At 37.7% G+C, this 23,922-nt stretch overlaps 1 protein-coding gene across 2 annotated transcripts; it reads left to right on the top strand.

Annotated features, from left to right (window-relative positions):
- Positions 1–1,548: 1,548 nt before the first annotated feature.
- nlgn3b (neuroligin 3b) lies at positions 1,549–23,032 on the top strand. 2 transcript variants are annotated; one of them, XM_059351129.1, is made up of 7 exons: positions 1,549–1,925; positions 5,789–6,457; positions 9,649–9,708; positions 10,596–10,745; positions 12,192–12,377; positions 15,749–16,538; positions 20,967–23,032. In XM_059351129.1, exons 2-7 carry the CDS (start codon positions 5,977–5,979, stop codon positions 21,760–21,762), a joined length of 2,463 nt encoding a protein of 820 aa, XP_059207112.1. In that variant the 5' UTR covers positions 1,549–1,925; positions 5,789–5,976; the 3' UTR covers positions 21,763–23,032. The 2 variants fall into 2 exon arrangements, with proteins under 2 accessions (XP_059207112.1, XP_059207113.1); XM_059351130.1 differs by lacking the exon at positions 9,649–9,708 and having other exon boundaries at positions 1,551–1,925.
- The last annotated feature ends 890 nt before the right edge of the window (positions 23,033–23,922 follow it).

The raw sequence follows: 23,922 nt of genomic DNA, 5'->3' as shown, positions 1-23,922 counted from the left end.
GCCATCAAGCTGCAGGGGGGAACATTCAAAAAGCAACAGTACAACATCTTTGTTGCAACGATTTTCAGTTTCTAGGATGTTTTACAAAGAGCTGAGCAACTTTCATGCACTGAACAGATTTCCTGGCTCTTGTGGACATTTTTTTTTTTTTGCCTTAAAGCAGTTCACTATTGTTACTAAATAGGTGCAGCATGCCCACACTGTAAAAGAAAAAAAAAAGTCTGGCAGCAAACACTTACTGTCAAATCACAGCAAACAACTGTTATTTTACAGATAATTTATTTAAGAATACAGATAATATACAGTTAATATCTGTATTTAAAATGTTTTTACATCCGTAGAATAACTAAAGTTTCTGTTTTACTTTAATATGACGGTTAGTGTTTGGCAATTTGTGCTGCCAGATTTTTTTGAGATTTTTTTTACATTCTTTTTTTTAAATAAATAATAAAAAGTATAATTAAAAGTTGTACTTTTAAAAAAGAGAAAGTTTACTTAATTTCACATTCAGCAACATAATGTGTATTTTTTGTATTTTTTACATAGTCTTCACTGTAAATTAACTTTCAATACCATTAAGCAATTGAATTATCCTGTAAAAAATAATAATTTTATTGTAAATGTTTGTAAAAAATTAAAAATAATAATAAAATAATAATAATAATAATAATAATAACAATAATAATAATAATAATTGCAGAGCACTTCTTTTCTTTAATTTTTAAAGTCATATCTTGATGAAAGAGCTGAAGTTTTGTTAGAAAATTCTTATTGGAGATGGATGTTAGAAATTTAATTGAAAATATATTACAATATATTAAATTTTGTTGTTGTAGTTTTAGTTGTTGTTGTTTTGTTTCTTACGTAAATTTAACATTCAAGACCATAAAGCATTTAAATAAAACTTAAAAAATTAATTAAAATAAATTAAATCAAATCAAATCATTTTAAGTTAAATTAAAATTATTATTTTTTTAAACTATGAAAAGTAAAAAAAAATACGGTATTTAAAATAATAATAAATAAATGTGGCCCCGTTGTTGCAGAGCATGAATTTTATTGGTAAATTTACATTGTTTAGAAGATGATTAGAAACTACAAATTTCAAAGCCAGTGAGGAAACTTATTGGAGGCTGGTTGAGAAATAGGTTACAATAAATTTAAAAATAAATAAACACATGTGGTCTTGATGTTGCAAAACTGTACTGATGAAAAAACAGAAGTTTTATTGATACATTCATATTGTTTAGGAGAAGATTAGATATCTAATGGGAAATCTATTACAAAGCCAGTGGGGAAACATATTGGATGCATTTTTTTCTCCCCCTACCCCATTTTCCCATGGTTGTCACAATTTGCTAAAAGGCTTATTCCAATGCAATGTACTGCACATCTCCTCTCTCTTTGCAGGCCCTGCGTGCATGCACTTCTCCAGCAGCCTCACTTGTTTCGGCTCTCCGGTCGGAGGCTGATGCGTTTTTATTGCCTGAGCACAAAGCATGCGAGTAGGTGAGTGGTGTCCGAGGTTACGGTGGTTACTTAATGGTTTCTAAATTGGGATTTTGTCGGTTTGTTGGAGGGTGAATTTAATGCACTGGCGTATCCCGGTGGTTGCCTAGTAACGCGCTGGCAGTGGGCGCTCGTGGAGAGATCTCTATGGTGGGCGCTCCGTTAAAACCGTTGGCGCTCCTGACCTTGGCGTCGTATATGCGCAAAGCACACAGACTGTGCAAAGCAGGAGATAAGAGTGAAGATCCGTGTGTTTGATACTGAAACCGGGGAAATATTTCTCTCTCACACACACATACACACACACACATACACACACACACACACGCACACACACTGCTCCATTGTCTTATAGCGAAACTGACGGGCATGGTATGGAGGAAATCTCGAGATGGAGCGCGTATCTGTAAAAGCAGGTGAGTTAACCTAATGATTGTGTTTTTGTTGCGGGGATCTTTTTATTCAGATTAATCTCTCACATCTTAGCTGATTGTTTCATTTAAAAAAGCTCAGCGATGGAGGCTCATTTTTGGCTCGCTGTTGTGTTTTTTTTTCTTCCTTTTTTATCCAATATTACACCGTCCTAGACCTAGATTAAATACGCTTCCCAGCGACAACGTGAGGCAGCACACACACACACAAACACACACACACACACACACACACGCACACACTATACAGCAGTTTGTCGATGCTATCTGGGCTGTGGCTTTGCTTTTCTCTGTGGCTCTGGATCATTGCATTAATTTATGATCATTATGTTGAGTGCTACCTGCATGTTCTCTCTATAAGGTCCTCTGCGTCAGTGCCCGCTCCTGCTTTATTGCACTGCTAAATGAAGGGGATTTGGGGAATCCACTAAAACGGTTTTGATCCACACCAGTCGAATTACAAGGGCATTGAGAGCCCAGTACTGTTGTCTGACATACTAGGCTCCTTCTCAAATGCTTTCATGTCAAGGGCCCTCAGGCTACCAGAACATGATCGATAAGATGTTGTCCGAGAGATTTTTATTAGTGGTGAATTGGTGCTGAATTGTGTGCCTGTCGATGAGGTAGGTGTAGTGATAGTAATGGTGGGAGAGAAATTACAGCAATCACTCTAATGGGTCTGTAACTGGGATCAAGTCAGTCAAATTAAAGTATTTGGGTTCCAGGACCCAACCACCTCCGCGATGCATAAACATCTGCAGAATAGTCTATTAGAATAATATGTTAGGGCTGTAAAACATCTTGATTTTTGAACTTATCACTCAGTTAACTGAGTTATTGCAAAGCATTTAATTGGCAAGTGATATTTCATCCGTGTTTCTTTCTTTTCCCTGTTGCTGGGCGTGTTGCCAGTCTAAAATTGCCCCAAAACTTGCAGTGTATCAAACTCGACTGAGTGATGGCTCATTTTTATTACATGGCCCATTTGGTGTAAGCCATAAAGCTTTTATCCACATCTGTCCCATCGCAGACCACAAGTTGGAAAAAGAAGACTCTGCAGCCCAGTTGAAGGCAGTGTTCAGCTGCAGTGCAATCAGTAAAAAAAAATGAAAGTATATCACCTCAGCTTTAATCCAGTTATTTAAATTAGAACTGTGATGCAAATCTATTGGTGCAAATGTCATGAAAGCATGTGTAATTTAAAAGGAAATGCCGCTCATTTTAAGAATTCATAGTTTCCCTTTGATCTGCAGCAGCCCCAGCAGTGACAGGGCTACTTCAGCCACAGACAACTAACCAAGTGTGATTGGTGATGCCCACTGTACAGCCCATAACTGCTCATTTGATAACTGATAATGATTTCACAGCAGGATTAGTGAACAGAGAGGATTTTTACCTCCAAATGATTTATTATCAGTGTCAGATCCGAACCAGGAGATGTGCCCCAATATGCAAAAAAAGTCAGGTTCTCCATCTTTTCCATTTTAATGTCTTGGGAGCCGTACATCATTGTCACATAACAGATAGGGGATTGAACAAGTCTTGTCCTCTCTGGCTATGGAGAACATTCACAAGTGTTAATTAATACAGACAAAGCAGGCCTAGGGCAGAGATGTACAACATTTCTCAGTGTGATATTACTCTGATGTGTCTCATTCTGTAACTGTGATGGTGTCTATATATGAGGTAATGTGCTACACCTGTGAAAGAGAGAATAAGCAGCGTTTTTTTTTATTTGTGTGTGTTCCTGCGAGTGTAAACAAAATGTTGCAGGGAAAGAGAAAAGCCAATGCACCACATCTATGCTTAATTAGTTTCCATATTAGCAGGAAGAAATTGTACCCTGTCCTAATAGATGGGTTCATCAGACTGACTGAGAGCTGTTTAGCTGCAGTCTTTCACAATTCTCGAGGCAGTACTCGTCAATAGATTTGATTAGGTTAACAAGCTTGTTTTTGCTTTGCTCATTGACGCGCTGGTGAGAACCTGATGTCGAGCACATTATGCTTACTGCTACCATGGACCATAAGGACTAAGACGGGATGCACTTTGGATAACAAAGCAGTTAATTGGAAGGCGCACAACACAATTTGCTCTCTGTGGTGCTCCGTGGGTGAGCTTATATTTGATACCCTTATTTGAATACTGTATGCACATGTGATTAGGGGCGAATGTTTACTGAAGCGTGCACACTGGTGAACCACTAACTAGACAAACTATAATCACACAGAAGCTCTGGTGACTGCAGTTTTGGGTTAGGAAGCATATTATGTGCATGCAAAGCAAATCTTTGCATCTTTGCATCAAGCAGTCCAGCATTACTGGAATAACTAACAGATCCGAGATCAAGTATTTATTTTTTCATTTAGAAAAATGTGGAATCAGCGGGAATTCATGCATAGCTTCAAGCTGAATAAAAAAGAAAACCTTTTTTTTAAGAGTAATCATTAGTGTTTGTTGAAAGAAGTAAAACCGGGGAAAATGGATTCCAGCAGGCGAAGACTAACACAAATCAAATTCTCTAAAAGAAGTCAAAGGATCCTTTTTCCTCTGATATTGAACTCAAATTGTCTTTCACTCCATATAAGCCTTCCTCAAGTCTTTCAATTAACCTGCAATTACTCTGCTTTGTGAGGAGAGGCTGGTGTGAGCACGCTCCCATCAGACATGTTCCTTCTGGGACACTTCCATTATGCATCTTCAAGTCAGTGCTGCTGACAGTCTTTCTTAGATGTAAAATATGGATTTTTTTGCAGCAGACACACTTTTTTTCAAGGGGAAAAATTCACAGATTACCAATAAAGTGGCCAATATAGTGATTTTTTTCAAGCTAGACATTTTTCTGCACCAATATGACTATGAAAAAGTACTCAAAAGGCTGCTTTGTTTAACAAATATTTATAAAAGAATATTCAAAATAATGATGCAGTATTATCTACACAATGATTAAAGAAATGAAAAACTGAAAAACAATTTCAAATTAATAAATAATTTACATTATTTATTTACCATTAGAAATACAATTTAAATAAAAATAACAAAAATATAATAAATTGATTAAATAATAATAATAATAATAATAATAATAATAATAATAATAATAATAATAAAAATAATAAAACAGTCACCATCTATGCACAAAAGCAAACACACACGAAAATATCTTTCAACTAAATCTCCAGGTCCTCTTCTAACATCATTTTTAAATATCCCCAAGTATCATTCTTTCCATTATATGATTATATAAAGAAAGGCATATATCAGACAACATATCCAAAAGATGATATGCCTTTTATAGACCAGTATCTGGTGATAAATCAGTTGGGCTCTAATGTAAAACACAAAAAAATACAAATAGTCTCTGATCACAATGTGAGATATTTAGCGTTTTTGAATTATATTTAACCCTGAAACATCACAAGTCAAAACATTTCTCTCCCAGTTTAATTTGTCTTCTGTGCATATTACAGATTTGTCTTTCTCTGCTTTTCACTTTGTTGCTTTTACATAAGAAAAGAGGTGCTTAACACCTTTTATCTGGAGATGTTTTTCGCAGCATCACTCCAACATCACAGCAGATGGATTTTTCAGATTCCTCCAGCCTCCTCCCCCACTGGTACACAAAGATCAGTATTCAGTGATTTGTACATGTCAAAGCATAAATTTGCTCTTTGGAGACAGCAATTTGTCCCAAAAGGTTATTAGCATCAAAGTGTTACAGTGGATGTGGCATACTGATAACAAGCTTATGTAAAAGAATGTATTTAGCTCCCTAAGATGATACTTTGGTTAATTATACAGATATTTGTGACTATTTTCTCATGGGTTGATGTTTTTTGTCTTTTCAGATTTGTGTGCACTGCAATGAAAAGTGGAAGTGGGGGCGGTCCATTCCTGGCTGAGGTGTATTTGGATTTGATAACGACGCAGTCAAAGGCACAGTGAGTGATGTGTGTTTGACAGGGTCGGTGTAGAGGGACTGAGCGGACTACAGCGTGCATTTGTGCTGTGCAAAGGGCACCGTCCTGCCCAGACCATGTGGCTGGCTACATTTCGAGACCATCTGCTGCCTGCACACCTGCTACACCATCAAGGGACTGTAACCATCACCCACTGTGCTCTTCTTTGGTGGATATTATGCTCCTGCTGGTCATTCACCAAGTCCACAAGCCAGAAATTCTACCCGACGGTGACCACCCAGTTCGGGAAGCTGCGGGGCCTCAGGGTCCCCGTGCCCAGCGAGGTGCTCCGGCCCGTCGATCAGTACCTGGGGGTCCCCTATGCTGCTCCGCCCGTGGGTGAGAAGCGCTTCATGCCCCCCGACCAGCCCTCCTCTTGGTCAGGTATCAAGAATGCTACCCACTTCATGCCTGTGTGCCCTCAGAACATCCACAACACAGTGCCAGAGATCATGATGCCCATATGGTTCACCTATAACCTGGACACAGTAGCCACATACATTCAGGATCAGAGCGAGGACTGTTTGTATCTAAACATCTACGCTCCGACTGAGGATGGTGAGTTGGTGTGGTAATATAGACAGCAATGACTTTCCATATTGTCTTCCTGTTTTCATCATGAAGCATGTGTGCGACCACTGCTCACGTCATTGCTGCCACCAAGGGCTGAGTTACCATCCGAAGCAATGCCATTAATGTTTCACTTGTTGCAACCATAACAACCATGTCCCCATTGATTGATAAGCAGGAATTTGTTCATATATTGTTGAGACTTAAGCCACAATACAATACAATAGTGTACAGTGGCGGTTCTAGACCAATTTTACTGTGGGGGCCAAGGAGGGGCCAGTGTTTAATCAGAGGGGCACATTAAAAATCGTCAAAAATTATATTTAAGCATTCAAAACCTTTATTTTAGCTAAAAGTCTCATATTTGGAAGAACTACATTGATTGAAACAATGAGACTCACCAACATTAACAGTTTTTTTTGTACGACAATGACATTTCTCATTTTTGTGCACAATCACTTTTTTTTTATTTTGAAAGTGCAGTACAGTGAGAATGATCTTTATATTTAGCTTTTATTGCACAATTAAACTATTATACAATGTACAGATTATGGGTTCCTTTTGTATACAATGAGATATTGTTTGAACAAAAAATAGGTAAGAATTGTTCCGTCATTCATTGTTATAAATTGATCATTTTATTATTAATTTGACACAGGGGCCACAGCAGGGGCCAAGGGCTTCTTCACAGGGGCAGTGGCCCCTGGAGGCCCCTGTGTAGAACCGCCACTGATAGTGTATTACAGCAACAACGGGGCTTGGGTTTGTTGTGCCACAGAGTTAAAATGCTGATTTATCATTTAGATTGAGTTTCATATTCTCAAAATAAAGTTTCGACAAATTCAAAGCAACTTATTTTAACTTTTATGTCATAAGAATCCTCTTTTATAACACCTCCCAGACACAAACCTTTGATAAATTGAAACAATAAAAGTACCTTCATCAGAGAATCCCAGTGCAAAAATCAGATAATCAGTGCAAATGGATTGATCAACATCCCAATGGAAAATATATATATTTATATTTATAACTTTTTGACGATACTAAGCGTGGCGATATTGTGCAGCCCAGCTGCTTTTACGTACAGAAAACTTTGTCAACATCTTTTTTTATCTACGGAGATAAAGTTTTAAGTCAGTCCATCTCACTTCAGCCATTTTTACTGCAGCACAATGAGATCGTCCAGCAGACAGACTGCACAACAGCGCCATAAAACCATGTCGTATATGTTGCATGCACCTGAAAAACTGAACTGTTTGTATTACAGTCTACATAGTCCAACTTAAAAGTATCATTTGTATTTACAATTTTAATATTATGTATGGATGTATGTATAGATACAGAGAGGCAAAAAAAACCCAAAAAGTAATACGTATGGCAGCAAAAGTTGCCAAAAACTCTTTCTTTACATTAAGTTTTCTGTTAAAAAAAGGAAAGTTGCCTTCATTTTACATTCAGCAATGCAATTGGTTTGTTGTTGTTGTTGTTTTTTTACATAGAATTTAACATTCAAGACCATTGAGCAATCAAATCATACTCAGAAATAATCTTAATTATATTAATTTCCAGATGTTGACTTTTATTTGAAATAAAAAAAATATTTTTTATGGTATTTGCACTTATTGTAGAAAAAAACTAAATCGGCTGTTAAATAATACAGTAAATTTCAGTAAAGTAACTCCTTTTTATGGTGTACACAAACATGCACTGTGGTAAGAACTTCCACTAATAAACATCCAGTGAAATATTGCTGAGCTAAGGTGTTTTTAGAGTATCGGTCCTAAACAAAGCGATAATTCCAGCGTTTAAAATGATGAGCCTAGCATATTTGGCTGTCACCGCTGAGCATCAAAGCTAATCCTGAAGAATTACTGAGGAGATCTAGTAAAGCTAGCAGCTACCAGCTTTCCATGTTTGTTAAAAAATATTACCATATCTTCATATTTTACTGAATCACTGCTCTGCTCAGACGGTGTGTCTGCTGGGGGCCAATTAGTGAGGTACAGGAGTCAACTAATATCTATTGCTTGCTGAATCCTTCCTATTTTTGTATCTAGAGCTGTGAAATGAGCCAGCAAGGGAACATTTTGTGTGTCTGCTGTAGATTAGTAGTAACACAAGCTGTATCTTCTCTGATTCTGCTGTTGACAAGCAGATTTCTCTAATCCAGGTTACTTCAACGCTCCGGTTAAACGTTGTTTCAGAGAATGTATCACCTCCCTCACAAGCGTGGAGGCAATCAGCATTCTAAGTTGGACCGTGTTCAGCTTTTGTATGTAACATGCCACTCTTTGACTGACTTTTCTATGGTAGCGTAGCAACAGATAAACAGCCTGCCTGAGAGGTAGCTGATCAAAATGGTGCAGCCCACATTTCATAAAGCTCCTGGTCTAAAAGCTGCCTAAAGGCCTCTTCACCAGGCACGCAAACAGGTTAATTAAATCTCCCACAAGAAAAATGACATAACCAATCAGTTCTATACGTTTTTTATTTCTTTAGACTATGTCATTGTTTATTTAAAATGCACCCCAGGCGCTTCTCTTATTTGATTATTTGTTTCACTGATGCTTTTTTCATGTCTGCTTATCTCCAGCACTCTTTTTTCGACAAACTAAAAAATGCATTATTGAAATTTCCACTTTTTAATATACATTTTCGCAGCTCCCCACCTCCAGTCACAGTTTATTAATCATCCCTGAATAAACACTTTACCTCATATCTGGAGCAGTGGTTTACCTGAAGAATCGACACGACACTTTGTGTGAAAATATAATTGTAAAGAGAGATAATAATGAACCAAGAAAGATGTATTACTCCAGTCAAAGCCGAGGCAGCCGGATCAATAAAACGACTGATAATAAACCATTCAAACGTAACGCTGTGTGTACGTGCATACACACTGTGCCATTTCTTACAAATATCTAACAAGAATTTGATGAAAACAGAATTGCAAACACTGATTATTTTGCATCTCTAACTCATAATGTAATTGTGTCATGCATCTCTAAAGATTCTACAAAATGTCATCTGCATTTACTGCAGGTAAAAGTGCAGCTAATCTTTTGCTTATGATTCATGGATTTTTTTTCCTTCTGATCTTGGACCGTATATGAAATAAGAGACACAGTCAACCATGCTATTTTGAATTTTGTACTTCTTTTTCCTTATGTGAATCCCAGGGAGCCAACACAAGAAAAAGGGGGCGGCTTTCTCACATGCTGAGACTCATATATCTGAAGGTATTTTCAAGAGCTCAAAGTCTTGATGCATGGATTCTTTTAGCTTGAGTTTGGTGGGTAAAGATCTTAAGATTTCCTGAGGAACAGTGGGCTTCTTTTATTTTGAGTGGAATAAGAGAAATGTTATCTGATTTACGATTACATAACTTTTGCTGCACATCATGTCTCGAACTGAGCTCTGTTGCAATCGTTTTAGTAAGAGGTACATCTCTGCTGCTGTGCACACTGATCCACAGATCGCATTATCTACTTATCTGTCTGATAGTCCCTTTAAAGACAGCCATTGATCAATATAACAAATTGCTGTCCAAACACGAAACATAGATTCTCTATTTGTATTGAAACAATAACAAATATCTTATTGCAGCTCGTACTACTAGATAAAAAGAGCTCGGTGCAGTGTGGTACTTCTCAGTCCACACAGAAAATGCTTGTGCATGCATGTTATATGTTGAAATGTAAAATTACATTAAGAGTGGCTGAATTTTCTTCTCAAACCACAGGTAAAATCAAGATTTTCTTCTCCTTTAATTCTTGCAAATTGAAGATATGTTAAAGAGCAAAGTGTGCTCGGTTGTGTGCTCACATGCACTGTTAAAATTAATTACATTTGACCCTTTTTATTCATAAACCCCTTGTCAGAGTGTATTTACCATGCATTTTTCTAAATGTCATTACAGCTTTCAAACCACAAGCCTTACCACTGCTTCCAAGCACCTTTTCTAAGCTGTCTTTACTCATACCTCATACTGAACAGTTAATATAAAGTTTTAATAACAGTGCTCGATTAATTCTCCATTTCATTACTGTTGCCTCTGCACTTGTTTGCTCAGCATATGTGTGTGTGTGTTTGTGTGTGTGTGTGTGTGTGTGTGTTGACGTTGCAGATATAAGGGACTCGGAAGCTCGGCCTGTGATGGTCTACATCCACGGAGGCTCTTATATGGAGGGCACGGGGAACATGATGGACGGCAGCGTGCTCGCCAGTTATGGGAACGTTGTTGTCGTCACGCTCAACTACAGAATTGGAATATTAGGTGATGACTGTGCGGTAACTTCTAGTAGTGTTTCAAATTAGCCCGGTTAATGTGAGAGAATAAACTGTCCTAATGTTCATTAATTTCCACTTATGTTGCTGCTATAAAAAGACATGAACATAAAAGCGTATTAGATCATATGTGCAACTGGGATCTTATGGCTCAGCTTGATTTGCATACAAATGTCCTCAGAGGAAAAGTGATGTAAATACTTATCCATACAAGCTGCACTCAAAAAATTAACTTGTTCCCAGAACAAAATAAAATTATGGAAATAATTTCCACCTAAATAAAATGCTTTAATTTAGCAAGAAACAATTTTGTTGAGTGAACAAAATGTAAATATGTTGGGTCAGCATGATGTGTTTGCGTTACTGTTACTTAATTACCAGGGTCAGTCCAACTAGATTTGTAAGGGTAATTGTAACATACTAACATAATTTTCTTGGGCCATTTAAACGTGTATGACATTATTAAGAGTTACTTTATTTAATAGGGTTGCTACAACTACTTTTTAAAATAGTGCAGTACATGAATTAATTGTGCTGAGCCAATAAATCAAAGTTAGGTTGAAGTGGTTTAGCCTAAAAGATTACCTTTATCATATGAAAATGAACATAATAGTAATTATTCAGAAAATAAAGAATTTTTAGACAGAGTATTATATTCAGCAATCTAATTAGGTTGTTTTAACATAAAGTATTCTACTAAATTTTAAAGTGTTGCATTTTATGCTAAAACTACATGTTTTAAAACTGTTCAACCACAAAACATCATTTTATTAGGTAGAAGCTACATGTTAGACTAAGGAGAAGGTAACAGACACCCAGTTAGCTTTTTTTGAGTGTGTTTTAGGCCCATTGTGAATGCACAATATATCTTCCGTTCCATGCATGTATCTAATCTGCACAAGATCATCAGCCTCTGCCATTGTTGAAAGAAAAAAATATTTAAATACAATATAGAGGGGTGCAGCTTTCACAAGCATTCACAAGGTCAAGAGTTTCCCCCCCGTGTTTAACATTCAAAACAGTACATTGTTTAGATGAGACTAGACAAGAGAATAAGTAATAGGATCAATTGTAAAAGCACCAGTGACCTCTGTGTGGTTTTATGAAATTCATGTCGAGAAACAGGCACAAGTAAGAGATTTATTTATTCATGCACATTGAATTTGATGAAGTCACACGCAAGGGGGAGAATTCAGATGCGGCGAGCGGAGCCCTGATCACTTCCTGAGGGGCGCCACTGCTTGGAGACTATTAAGAGGAGTTGACTAAAGTAGTCGAGACACTGTGGGAGACAGCAAAGGCATATTTGCACCTAAGGGGAAACAGTGTCAGCTCTCTCAGAAGCCCTGCTGGGCAACAACTATAGATCAAAGCCGTGACATATGCTGTAGATATCTCTTCAGCACTGGCTCTGCTGTCTGTCTGTATACTTCAGGTTTCCTCAGCACTGGTGATCAGGCTGCAAAGGGGAACTATGGACTCCTGGACCAGATTCAAGCTCTCCGTTGGATCAGTAAGAACATTGGTTATTTTGGAGGAGACCCGGGTCGCATCACAGTTTTTGGATCTGGAATCGGCGCTTCATGTGTCAGTCTGCTAACTCTGTCCCACCACTCAGAGGGTAAGCACTGGCTCACAAAAGTTTAATTAATGTAATAATTTAAAAAGCAACGTCAAAATCCTCAAACTTCCTCTTGCAACCATATTAATTTCTTATCTTGGAAATGTCAATGTTACTTTTTGAACAATAATTTTTAATCATTTTGGAGTTTTGTTCTTTGTTTCAAGTGCAGCTCTAAATGGTCTGTCAAGGAGATGAAGTGTTATGATATGGGAGTAGGGTAAAGGGGGTATTCGTTAAGTAAGTGATTGCTTTTGTTCCCCTCTACTCAGTCTAATCAGACTAAAAGCCTCGCCTCTTAAAATGTGAAGCTCTTAAAGAAGCCTCCTGGCATTATAAAGTTTTCACCATGCCATCACGTTCACCTGTGTGCATCAGTTTCTACCATTCCAACTAACCAATATTTTATATTTCATTAATTAACCAAAGATTTGTTCACTGCACTTCGTGGTGAAAAGTATTAAGATCCAGTGGTGGAATGTAACTAAGTACATTTACTCAAGTACTGTACTTAAGTACAATTTTGAGGTATTTGTACTTTACTTGAGTATTTTTATTTTATGTAACTTTATACTTATACTCCACTACATTTTGAAGTAAATATTGTACTTTTTACAGGTTGAGATATAACATAAAATATAAGATCAATTTAAAGTGATTAGACATATTTTTAATTTAATCTCATAACAGTATTTTAAGTAGATACAATGAGTCCTGTCTTTACTGAATTAAAACACTGGTTACATAAAAGGCACATTACAAATAATGTAATAATATATTTAGAATATATAAAACAATCTGAGTGGGTCCATTCTGCATAACAAGTACTTTTACTTTTGATACTTTAAGTACATTTTGACGCTGATACTTTTGTACTTTTACTTGAGTAAGTTTTGAAAGCAGTGGAGTAATTTCACAGTGTGGTATTAGTACTTTTACTTAAGTAAGAGATCTGAATACTTCCCCCAACACTGTTAAGATCCTAACCTCAGTAAAAGTACTAATACACACTGTGAAAATACTCCACTACAAGTAAAAGTCCTGCATTCAAAACTTACTGAAGTTAAAGTACAAAAGCATCAGCATCAAAGTGTACTTAAAGTATCAAAAGTAGAAGTACTTGTTATGTAGAACGTCCCCACTGAAATTATTGCATACATTTCCAAATATCACATATACTATTGGATTATTAATATTGATGCATTCATAGAAGCAGCTTTTGACTGATTTTTACTGTTATGGGATTTAATTTGTAAAAACGTGTATTTATTCCAAATTAATCATGTTTTTGATGTTTTGAAGTATCAAAAGTAAAAGTACTCTTCATGCAGAATGGACCCACTCAGATTGTTTGATATATTTCAAATATTTTAATTAGATTATGATTTTTGATGCATTTTTGTAAGCAGTGTTTTGCTGTTGTCCAGGTAGGGTTCATTTTAACTAATTGTATACCTTAATATAGTTTAATTTATTTATGGGGTTTTTTTTCATGTTAAGTCTCAACCTTAAAACTGTCGGCTAAATGTAGTGGAGTAAAAAGTACATAAAAGTTACATAAGTAGAAATACTCAAGTACCTCAAAATTGTACTGAAGTACAGTACTTGAGTAAATGTACTTAGTTACATTCCACCACTGATATTTCCAATGCCTTGAGTGTGAGAATGAAGCAGAAAAAAGTCCAAATTCTTAAGATATTCCCTTTATGAAATTGATTTTTTTAGCTTTATTATTTCAGAAATTACAAAACAAACACGTATTTTTTCAATTAAATTAAATAGGGAATGCACTACCCATAAGAAACAGGTATCTGATGTCTACTGAAAAGGAAAAAAGTGTTTTTTTTTACCAACTTTTCTTTTCAGTGGATATCATGTCATTTTGTAAACACTTATCCAAAGCTCCTGCAAGAATCAAAGTTGCGTATTTCAATGTGGGTGGCCCAGAGGGAATTGAACCTCTTATCTCCTCTGTATTATTGCCCCGGTCCTCCCATTGATGCTGGACAAAATCACAAGAAGGGCACAAATTGTGTGTTTCGTCAATGCCAGGGAGGCTGCGGCAACTGTCCTTTGTGAGGTTTGTATTTGATGCCCTCGCTCGGCTGCAGTGAATGCACAAAGACCTCCGGCTGTCTTTGAAGTAGACTAGCTAGCTGCTGCCCTAAAAAAATCTGAAATAAATGACAGCAAAGGAGGTGGAAAGTGACACTGTCCCTGCACTCTTTTTCCAGCGACTGCTATTCCGTAACCTCAGCAGAGTATTTTTTGACTTGATACATATCACTTGTCATTTTTAGGTGGTAGATGCAAAATCCCCAGAGACAGAGGTGACGCACTGCATATAAACAATTCAACAGAGCATTGTGTTTACTGTATCAACACTGAAGGATCAGGGTTACTGCATATTCAGCTCCCTGCACAGACCTTCCACTGCAAACTTGGCATCAGAAGTCTATATGTAAGCTGTGCAGCTTGTTAGACACACAGAATCAACGATTCTACACGGCATAACTAGCACAGGAAACCTCCTCACTGCTGCAAAGAGATCATTAATTTGACTATTTACTGGCTTTCAGAAATATTAATGACACCACATGAAACAAACAAGGGGATCAACAGACAAACAAGAATTATTTTTGATTTTTGTATCATTGAAATATCAATAAAATGGGACAACATCCTAGTAGCAGCTCATTTCGGTAACACTTTACAATAACCATCATTTATAAATGGTAAACAGATAGTTTATTAATGTTTAATCATCATTTATAAACCGTATGTAGGCCATTTAGAATGGTGAATAGAAAATGTAATAATGTTGAACGATAATTTATAAATGCCAAATAGATTACTTTACCATAAACAAACATAATTATTACTTTATTAATAGCGTTACACTCGTTATAACATTTTTAACACCATATTAAGTATGTAAATGATTTCAAAGTGATTCGTATACCTTTAAGAAATTGCTTGAAAACATTTAAAGATTAAATATGTATAGAATTTTGTAAATGGTTAATAATAATTGGTTTATAAACCATCTATAAACATCACTTAGATGGTTATTGTAAAGTGTTACCCTCATTTCTTCCACATGCTGCTATTAGAGCAAGTCTCAATCTGGCCTTTTCCCTCAAATGCTTTATCTCCCTGGCTAGTATTCAAAGTACATCATATGTGGGCTTTTATCTGCCTAAATGTTGTGTGTCGCCAAACCTTGGATTTCATTGTGAATCCTGTGTTTGCTCGGGGCAGTTCAAAATGCTCTTAAGGCTCGTGCTGAAAAGAATACTAATACTAACCACTGTTTCCTGGGCTTCTGTTGTCTTCTGTTGTCTTTTTGTTCTCAATTTTACGTCCCCAAGGTTTGTTCCACAGAGCCATCATCCAAAGTGGTTCAGCTCTGTCCAGCTGGGCTGTCAACTACCAACCGGTCAAGTACACTCGCATGCTGGCCGAGAGGGTTGGCTGCAACGTGCTGGACACCGTGGACATGGTCTCCTGCCTGCAGAAGAAGAGTGCGCGAGAGCTGGTGGAGCAAGACATTCAGGCCGCCCGATACCGCGTCGCTTTCGGCCCCGTCATTGACGGAGACGTCATCCCGGATGACCCGGAGATCCTGATGGAGCAGGGCGAGTTCCTGAACTACGACATAATGCTTGGTGTTAATCAGGGAGAAGGGCTGCGCTTTGTGGAGAACGTGATGGATCTGGAGGACGGCGTGTCTGGCAGCGACTTTGACTTTGCTGTGTCAGACTTTGTGGATAGTTTGTACGGCTACCCAGAAGGGAAGGACACACTGAGGGAGACAATTAAATTCATGTACACAGACTGGGCTGACAAGGACAACCCGGAGACCAGGAGGAAGACCCTGGTCGCCCTGTTCACCGACCACCAGTGGGTGGAGCCCTCAGTGGTGACGGCCGACCTGCACGCCCGCTACGGCTCGCCTACGTACTTCTACGCCTTCTACCACCACTGCCAGAGCCTCATGAAGCCGGTGTGGTCAGATTCAGCACACGGAGATGAGGTGCCTTATGTGTTCGGCATCCCCATGGTGGGCCCCACCGACCTGTTCCCCTGCAACTTCTCCAGAAACGACATCATGCTCAGCGCCGTGGTGATGACTTACTGGACCAACTTCGCCAAGAGTGGGTGAGTAAACCCAAACAAGGAACAAACCACAGTGCATGTAAACATTAAAGGGATGGTTAAAAAAAAAATTGGGGGGGGGGGGGTTTATAAGATACTTATCCTATCTTTAAAAAAAAAATCAATATCAGTTTAAGTGTATGCTCTATTTAGAATATTTTCTCTACTTTACCTCGCCATCTGACAGCCCTGTTTAGTTTTGTGTGGGGCAACTGAACCCGTTCTATGCTATAGGGAAAGCCAAAAATAAAAAAAATAGTTTGTCTGTTATTGTGGGACTTTGATGAATACAAACCATCACTTTAAAACACCAAACATTGTTATAATAATAATAATAATTATTATTATTATTATTGTTGTTGTTGTTGTTGTTGTTTGTTTTCTAGGTTGTTGTTTGTTGACAAAAAACTAAAGGAAAAACATATTCTGTGCTGTAAAATTAATGTTTTTCTTCAATGAACTCTGGTGGCTTTTAGATTGAATGACTTCTTAAACAGGGCCGTTTGACAACAAAATAAAGTGAAAATATTGTAAACATAGTGTAAATTTAAACTTTTTAGTTGGCTGAAATACAATAAATATACTGTAGTGCATTTCTTAGTAGATTCACGAGAGCCCCACCTATCCTAATCCATCTCCATCCTAATGCAAGCTCACTTCAATGACTCAGAACTATCCCTTTAATGAGGCTTATTTACATACTTGATAGTTGCAGTGCATTGTTTCTGGCCTGTGGTATAACATGACTGACCTTAGTTGTGCAGACTTTCTTTGTGTTGAGACGCTCAACCTCTAACTTCTGCTACATTCACCCTTCCTTTATCATGCTGATTAAAGGACTGTGGGATCCAGGCTTAAGTAGTGCCTCCTAATTAAGTGCAGGCTGAGCTCCCACTGCAATGTTTTCCATATTTTCTCCTTTGTTAGTTCACAAGAACTCTCATATGGAAAAAGGAGCTTCAGTTTGTATGAATTATTTCCGTAAATGCACCTTTCTTACTGTACAGTCACATTAAATGTGCACACACTATCTGCCTTTTAAATGTCATGTTGTCTCTTCTTTAAAGAGTGTGTCTACCCTCTTTACGCACATAACAAAGTTTCATCACTTTGGCCAGACTTCCTGAAGGTGATGGATCTTAAAATTTACAGCTTAATTCACATAAATGTTTAAAGCAGTCACTCACTGTTTAACAAAAAGGTTATGTTGAGGAGAAAATTTGAGAAGGCAGTTAAGATGTGCTCCATAAACCTCCGCCAACTTTACTTTGAGTTGAATTTGCAAATACAGCTGGAACAAATAATCATAAATATCATGTATATATAGTCTCTATCCATGTTTGCTTGGATATACAAAATATTGGTCATCTTCATTGAGGTTGGGTTTGAAGCCTTCAGGTTACTATCTTTGGATTATCATTAGTGGCGGTAAAATTTTAAGGGTGGCAGGAGACTTTTTCAGCTCAATAAAGTTTTCCCGTTTTAAGCAAATGAGAGTTTATTATCCAGGCGAAGCAATGATCTGATAAGGACCTGATTTAACACTAACAGGGATTCAGGCGCTAGAAAGAAAAAAAAACATGCTGTTGAAAGCGCAACAGAGTGAAGCTCTGCAGCTTCTGACAGCTTGTTTCACAATTTGTCATACAGAAGCACAGATTTGCTGTGTGTCTTTGAAGATAAGAGACACCTCAGTGAATAGTGCTGTAGTGGAGGACTGCTCTGCTGCTGCCCTATTGCATATTGCATGCACGGCTGTAATGGTTCCCAGTGACTTGAGCAGTAGGAGAAAAGCACGACACAGGTCGGTGTAGGCTGCTGTTTCACTGTGTAGGAATAAGGGAATACTGAGCCCTTGAGGAGAGATGGTGATATTGCATTGTGTCGATCAAGGCCCCCCTCCTACTGTTATTATTTATTCTTCTTAATTAAAAAAACACAGGCCTTATATTTGGATTTGCATTCGGAATGTATTTTTCCAAACAAGGCCTGGGTGATGTGGTTAAAATCATTATCACAAAATGAATGAGGATATTTTACAATAACAATATACATCAGGGTTTGGCAAATGTGAGCAAAATCACATATGGTTGCTGCAACATGGTCTCACAGAAATCCGTGAAATAGCCACGGACTTCGCTTAACTCAAAATCCGTGGAATAGCCACGGAATCGCTCAAATTTCCGTGAAACTGACAGGGATTTCGCTACAATGCAAGTTAATGACAGTCATATCCCGTGGCTATTCCAACATACAAAGTGATTATGTACATTCACTGAGTGAATATTTAGAAAATAAAACATATATTTCTCGCTAGAAATGTGATCAAAATCCATTTTTATGCAGAAACTAAGTCAAAATATTGATTTTTTTTCACTAAAAATGAGAGAACTGTCCGCCATGTTTTTTGTTCTGACCGCCGGGACCTTGAAAGTCACGTGACTTGGAACAAACCAATAGGAAAAAATATTAACTTGCATTGTAGCGAAATCCGTGTCAGTTTCACGGAAATTTGAGTGATTCCGTGGCTATTCCACGGATTTTGAGTTAAGCGAATCCGTGGCTATTTCACGGATTCTTGTGAGACCAGGTTAAAAAAAACACAGGCCTTATATTTGGATTTGCATTCGGAATGTATTTTTCCAAACAAGGCCTGGGTGATGTGGTTAAAACCATTATCACAAAATGAATGAGGATATTTTACAATAACAATATACATCAGGGTCTGGCAAATGTGAGCAAAATCACATATGGTTGCTGTCAGGCAAAATTAAACAAAACATTTTATTGAGCTATTTACCGCAGACAAATTCAGACAAAATCACCTCATCACTGTTTACTGTGGTAGCAACCTGTCAGTCATAAGGTAGCCCCGCCCTAATGCATATCCCGCTTTGTCCTCTATTTTCCCTGAAATGGGAGCATAATTTACAAAATGATCATCATGCTGTATTGAGGAAGACTTGAAACTAACAATTGAGACCATAAACTCATAATGAGAATGTTTGCTGGGGTCATAAATCAAATGAGAAGTAGGTTAATATTCCTATTAACTCAAATACAAAGGGACTTCTTTTTGCAACCGGTGGAGTCGCCCCCTGCTGGCCATTAGAAACAATGCCACTTTAAGCCACTTTTGCACTGGCCTCAAATGAAATTGCCTCTTGAGACAGATGTAAAGGTTGATAAACAGCATTGATGAAGACAAAATAGGGGGTGATGATAGAACATAATCAAACTAATGTTCAAAGCAAATACCTTTAATTGCAGCTGTCTGAATAATTAATTTAAAACAATGGTTCTGGAGTGAAATAAGATCCAGTTTAAAAAGCGGTACAAACATGGTTTCCACCAGGTACAGGGAGGAAGAAGGGCTTTAACAACCGGGTGTTTTCATAAATGATAAATTATTCATGTATTTGTTTATTTAATCTGTTTATTTTCAATTTTTTTGTAAATATGTATTATTTAAATATGTATCTTTAGGGGGGAAAAATGTGTTAATTGAGTTGTGGAGAAGGTTTAAATAAGCATATGCTTCATCCTGCTCTTTTTCGGACATGTTGCGTTCACATTCTAGCTTTTGTTTTGACTATTGCTATTTTGTTTTGTTTTGATTATTCTCATTGGATTTATTTGTTTTTGAGTTTACTTTGTTGTGTTACTCGCACATGTTCGAAATAAAAGCTGAACTGAACTGATCTATGTTTGGAAATTTAATGAACAAACAATGGCATTGATTATAATTGAATATACAGTGGCTTGCAAAAGTATTCATCCCCCTTGGATGTTTCACCCTTTTGTTGCTTTTACACATGAAATCATGGTGGATATAATTTGGCCTTTTTAAAAAGAATTTGCAAAAAAAAACTTCTTTAATATCAAAGTGAAAACAGATTTTTACAAAATAGTATAAATGAATTAAAAATCTATAAGGTAAAATAAATGAGTGCATAAGTATTCATACCCTTTAAAGTAACTGAACTAATTCAACAGAGTTCCAGCTAGTTGATGCAGCAGAGTCACAGTTAGTGAAATGGAGATCAGCTGAGTACAGCTGATGTGTGTCAAGTGATTATAGTATAAAAAAACATGTGTCTGGGAGGTCCAGTCTCTGGTTCATCACTATTCCTGCTACAATAGTACCATGAAGACAAAAGAACACTCCTAGTAACTCAGAGAAAAGATCATTGAACAGTGGAAGTCAGGAGATGACTACAAAAAATACTTGGAAAATACTTTAAACTCATTGGACATCATAAAGAGTTCAGTTAAACCATCATTAAGAAATGGAAGCAGTATGTCACTTGTTTAAAAGTATGAATACTTTTGCAAGGCACTGTATCACCCAGCCCTAATTGTACCATTTAGCATTTTTCCTTCACATTTATATCTTTTGATTGAAGTTTTCTGTCTTCCCTATGTCTGCAGGGATCCTAACAAACCAGTGCCACAGGACACCAAGTTCATCCACACTAAAGCCAACCGCTTCGAGGAGGTGGCCTGGTCTAAGTATGACCCGTACGACCAGCTGTACCTGCACATCGGCCTGAAGCCTCGAATCCGTGACCACTACCGCGCCACCAAGGTGGCCTTCTGGAAACACCTGGTGCCCCATCTCTACAACCTCCACGACATGTTCCACTACTCCTCCACCACCACCAAGGTCACCCCACTGGACCCCACCCAGTCCAACGGTAAAAGGTCCGGCAGCACCGGCCGCCCTCCCGTATCCACCGCCCACAACGACGGCGAAGGCGGGCGGGAGATGGGCCCTCTGATCATGCCCAACCCAAGAGATTACTCCACCGAGCTGAGCGTCACCATCGCCGTGGGGGCGTCGCTGCTCTTCCTCAACGTCCTGGCCTTCGCCGCTCTCTACTACCGCAAGGACAAGCGCAGCCGGCAGGACACGTCCCAGCAGCCGAGTCCTCAGCGCGACAGCAAAGGCAACAACGTGAGCCACACCACCACCATAGACGAGACCCTGTCCCTGCAGAGGAACCAGTGTGAAGCCGTTCACAATCCTCTCCACGTCTCGCCCAGCATGGACTACTCACTGAGCCAGCGCCGCTCCCCCGACGACATCCCTCTGATGACCCCCAACAACATCACCATGATCCCCAACTCCCTAATGGGCCTCTCCAACATGAGTCCCTACAGCACCTTCCCTGCTGGCTACAGCTCTGCAGGCCTGCCCAGCACCCACTCCACCACTCGGGTATAACCTGGCAGAAGACGAGAAGAGCGCCGCAACGTACATAAAACATGGAAATGTAAAGCTGTATTTAGGATGTGTAGGTAAAATAGGATTGAAAATGTTCGTTCTGTCTTTTCCAAAGGTGTACAACCGCCGACATCCTGCCTTTGCTCTCTCACAATAGGAAAGTCTAACTGCAGAGTCATTTTATAATAATCATTTTCAAAGGCAAACAAAAAGAAAAAGTGCATTTCATTTTCCACTTTGGCTTTTTTGGAACTTTACCTAGCAAGAACTTAGTATAATGTTTATACAGTTGGATTTGTATGGGAAGCTTTTTCTTACTCTGTGATATCTATTTTGATCTCGTGGAACAAAGTGACATTACAACTCGTGGTGGACAGAGATGAGATCTGGGAAAAGCTGAAAAGCAGTATTATTATTATTATTATTATGATTATTATTATTATTATTATTATCAAGCTATTTTATACATATTTCTCATGGTACATGGCTTATTATGAAAATGTATTTTTACTGTAATTACTTTAAAATGCCTTGTAACTCGCTCACATAAGGAATTACTGTGGAATCATAACAATGGATTGAAATTTTACTCGCATACTGGTCACACATGTGGTACAAATGTCCAGTTTATCCAAAATATTTCTATCTCGTAGTGCAAAATATAGCACTCGTGTGTGGGTGTGTGTGATTGGGTGTGAGTGTGTGGGTGTGAGCTGAGAAGTGCGCTACAAAAATGTAAATTAGGCGGCATTGTTTGAAAATTAACCATTCAGTTTTGCATATGTAGTGTTGTGTAATCTATTGTAGTCTATTTGAGTATCCTTGCTATTTTTAGTTTCACTTGTCTTAAAATTTTTTGCTTAATACATTGTAGGAATATAACTTCTGCTTTACTATAAAAAGAGAATTGCTTAAAATGTGTTTTCCTACTCAAACCAACTCATGCTTCTTTTGGCTTGGCTTCTTTGTACAGAATAAACTTAGACCAACAATTTATTTGTCGTTTGTTTATGAATACTGTAAGGTCTTCAGAAAGATAACTGTAATTACACTGTAATTGTATGTATACCAACTCAAGTATTCACATTTAAAAAGGAATTTCATGAAAACCTACAGATTATGGCTCTTACTCCAAGTGGTTTGGACCCTACCAAGATATATCCAGGGGTCACATGATGGACGTCAAGCTTTGAGATTTGATTTCTTTGAATTATATCATAATGTTGTTTAATCCAAATGACACGACTATTAAAAGATTTTTGGAACTAAAGATGAGTTTTGGGTATAATAATGTGTCCTCAAGAGATAATCATGAGCGTGTGTCTTGTTCAGCTCGGGTCATCCCAGAGCTGAGGTTCAATTTGCCCCAGTTATTTTTGCCTCTTGATGTACACTAATGCATGAGAATTATACATCAAAGTGTGTTTACAGGTCATAGAGAGTGCTGCTGCATGTGTGAAAAATGTTGAATCAAGCTGTTTGTGGTTCCACAGGGAGCTGATAAGATAAAAATCAGAGTTGAAGACTCTGAGAAAGAAGCTCCTCATCTCTGCTCAAGGCTAGAGGTTTGAGGCTACATTAGCCTCTACTAGCACACCTGTATTAGTGTGATATATATATATAGGCCCTTGTAAGTCCTTACAAGATGCTTAATATTATTGTGTGTTTATAAGCTTATATAAGTGTTAATAATGGCATTACAAAACCCATGACCCACCCATTATGTCTTTGCCATGCCTTTATTAATCTTATTTTATTTGCTTATTGATATTAAAATATACTTTATTGCTCATCTATTATAAGTTAACTATAAGTTAACTATGATTTTTGCAACTACCGGATCTAAAGCGAGAACAATGCCTTATTACTTGCTAATTAATGGTTATTAAGGACCTTATTATAAAGTGTTTTCCAAAATATGTTATCCTTTCTTCCTATCACAAATTTAATTAATATGCAATAAAGAAAAACTATGGGCAATTTCAAACATCAAAGACTTAACCATGGCAGCCGTATTGGTCTGATATGACCATGATAGCTTGTGTTTGCTAATGTTAGCTTACAGTATGCAGCTGTGCACTGTTGAAACAAAAAAATAATTTGGTTAAATAAACTGCAAAAAGTCTGGTAGGAAAAGTTGACACTTAATGGTCTTGAATG

This window comes from Centropristis striata, chromosome 15, assembly GCF_030273125.1.
Source record: "Centropristis striata isolate RG_2023a ecotype Rhode Island chromosome 15, C.striata_1.0, whole genome shotgun sequence".
NCBI lineage: Eukaryota > Metazoa > Chordata > Actinopteri > Perciformes > Serranidae > Centropristis > Centropristis striata.
The sequence above is the reverse complement of the archived record's forward strand: the minus strand, read 5'-3'. Positions and strand labels throughout refer to the sequence as shown.

What these genes read in the sequence shown, in the direction of transcription:
- nlgn3b (XM_059351129.1), top strand. Translation starts at nt 5,977, where the DNA reads ATGTGGCTGGCTACATTTCGAGACCATCTGCTGCCTGCACACCTGCTA. An exon ending in CTACGCTCCGACTGAGGATG is followed by an intron (nt 6,458 to 9,648) that starts GTGAGTTGGTGT and finishes TGTGAATCCCAG; the next exon opens with GGAGCCAACACAAGAAAAAG. An exon ending in ACCAACTTCGCCAAGAGTGG is followed by an intron (nt 16,539 to 20,966) that starts GTGAGTAAACCC and finishes CTATGTCTGCAG; the next exon opens with GGATCCTAACAAACCAGTGC.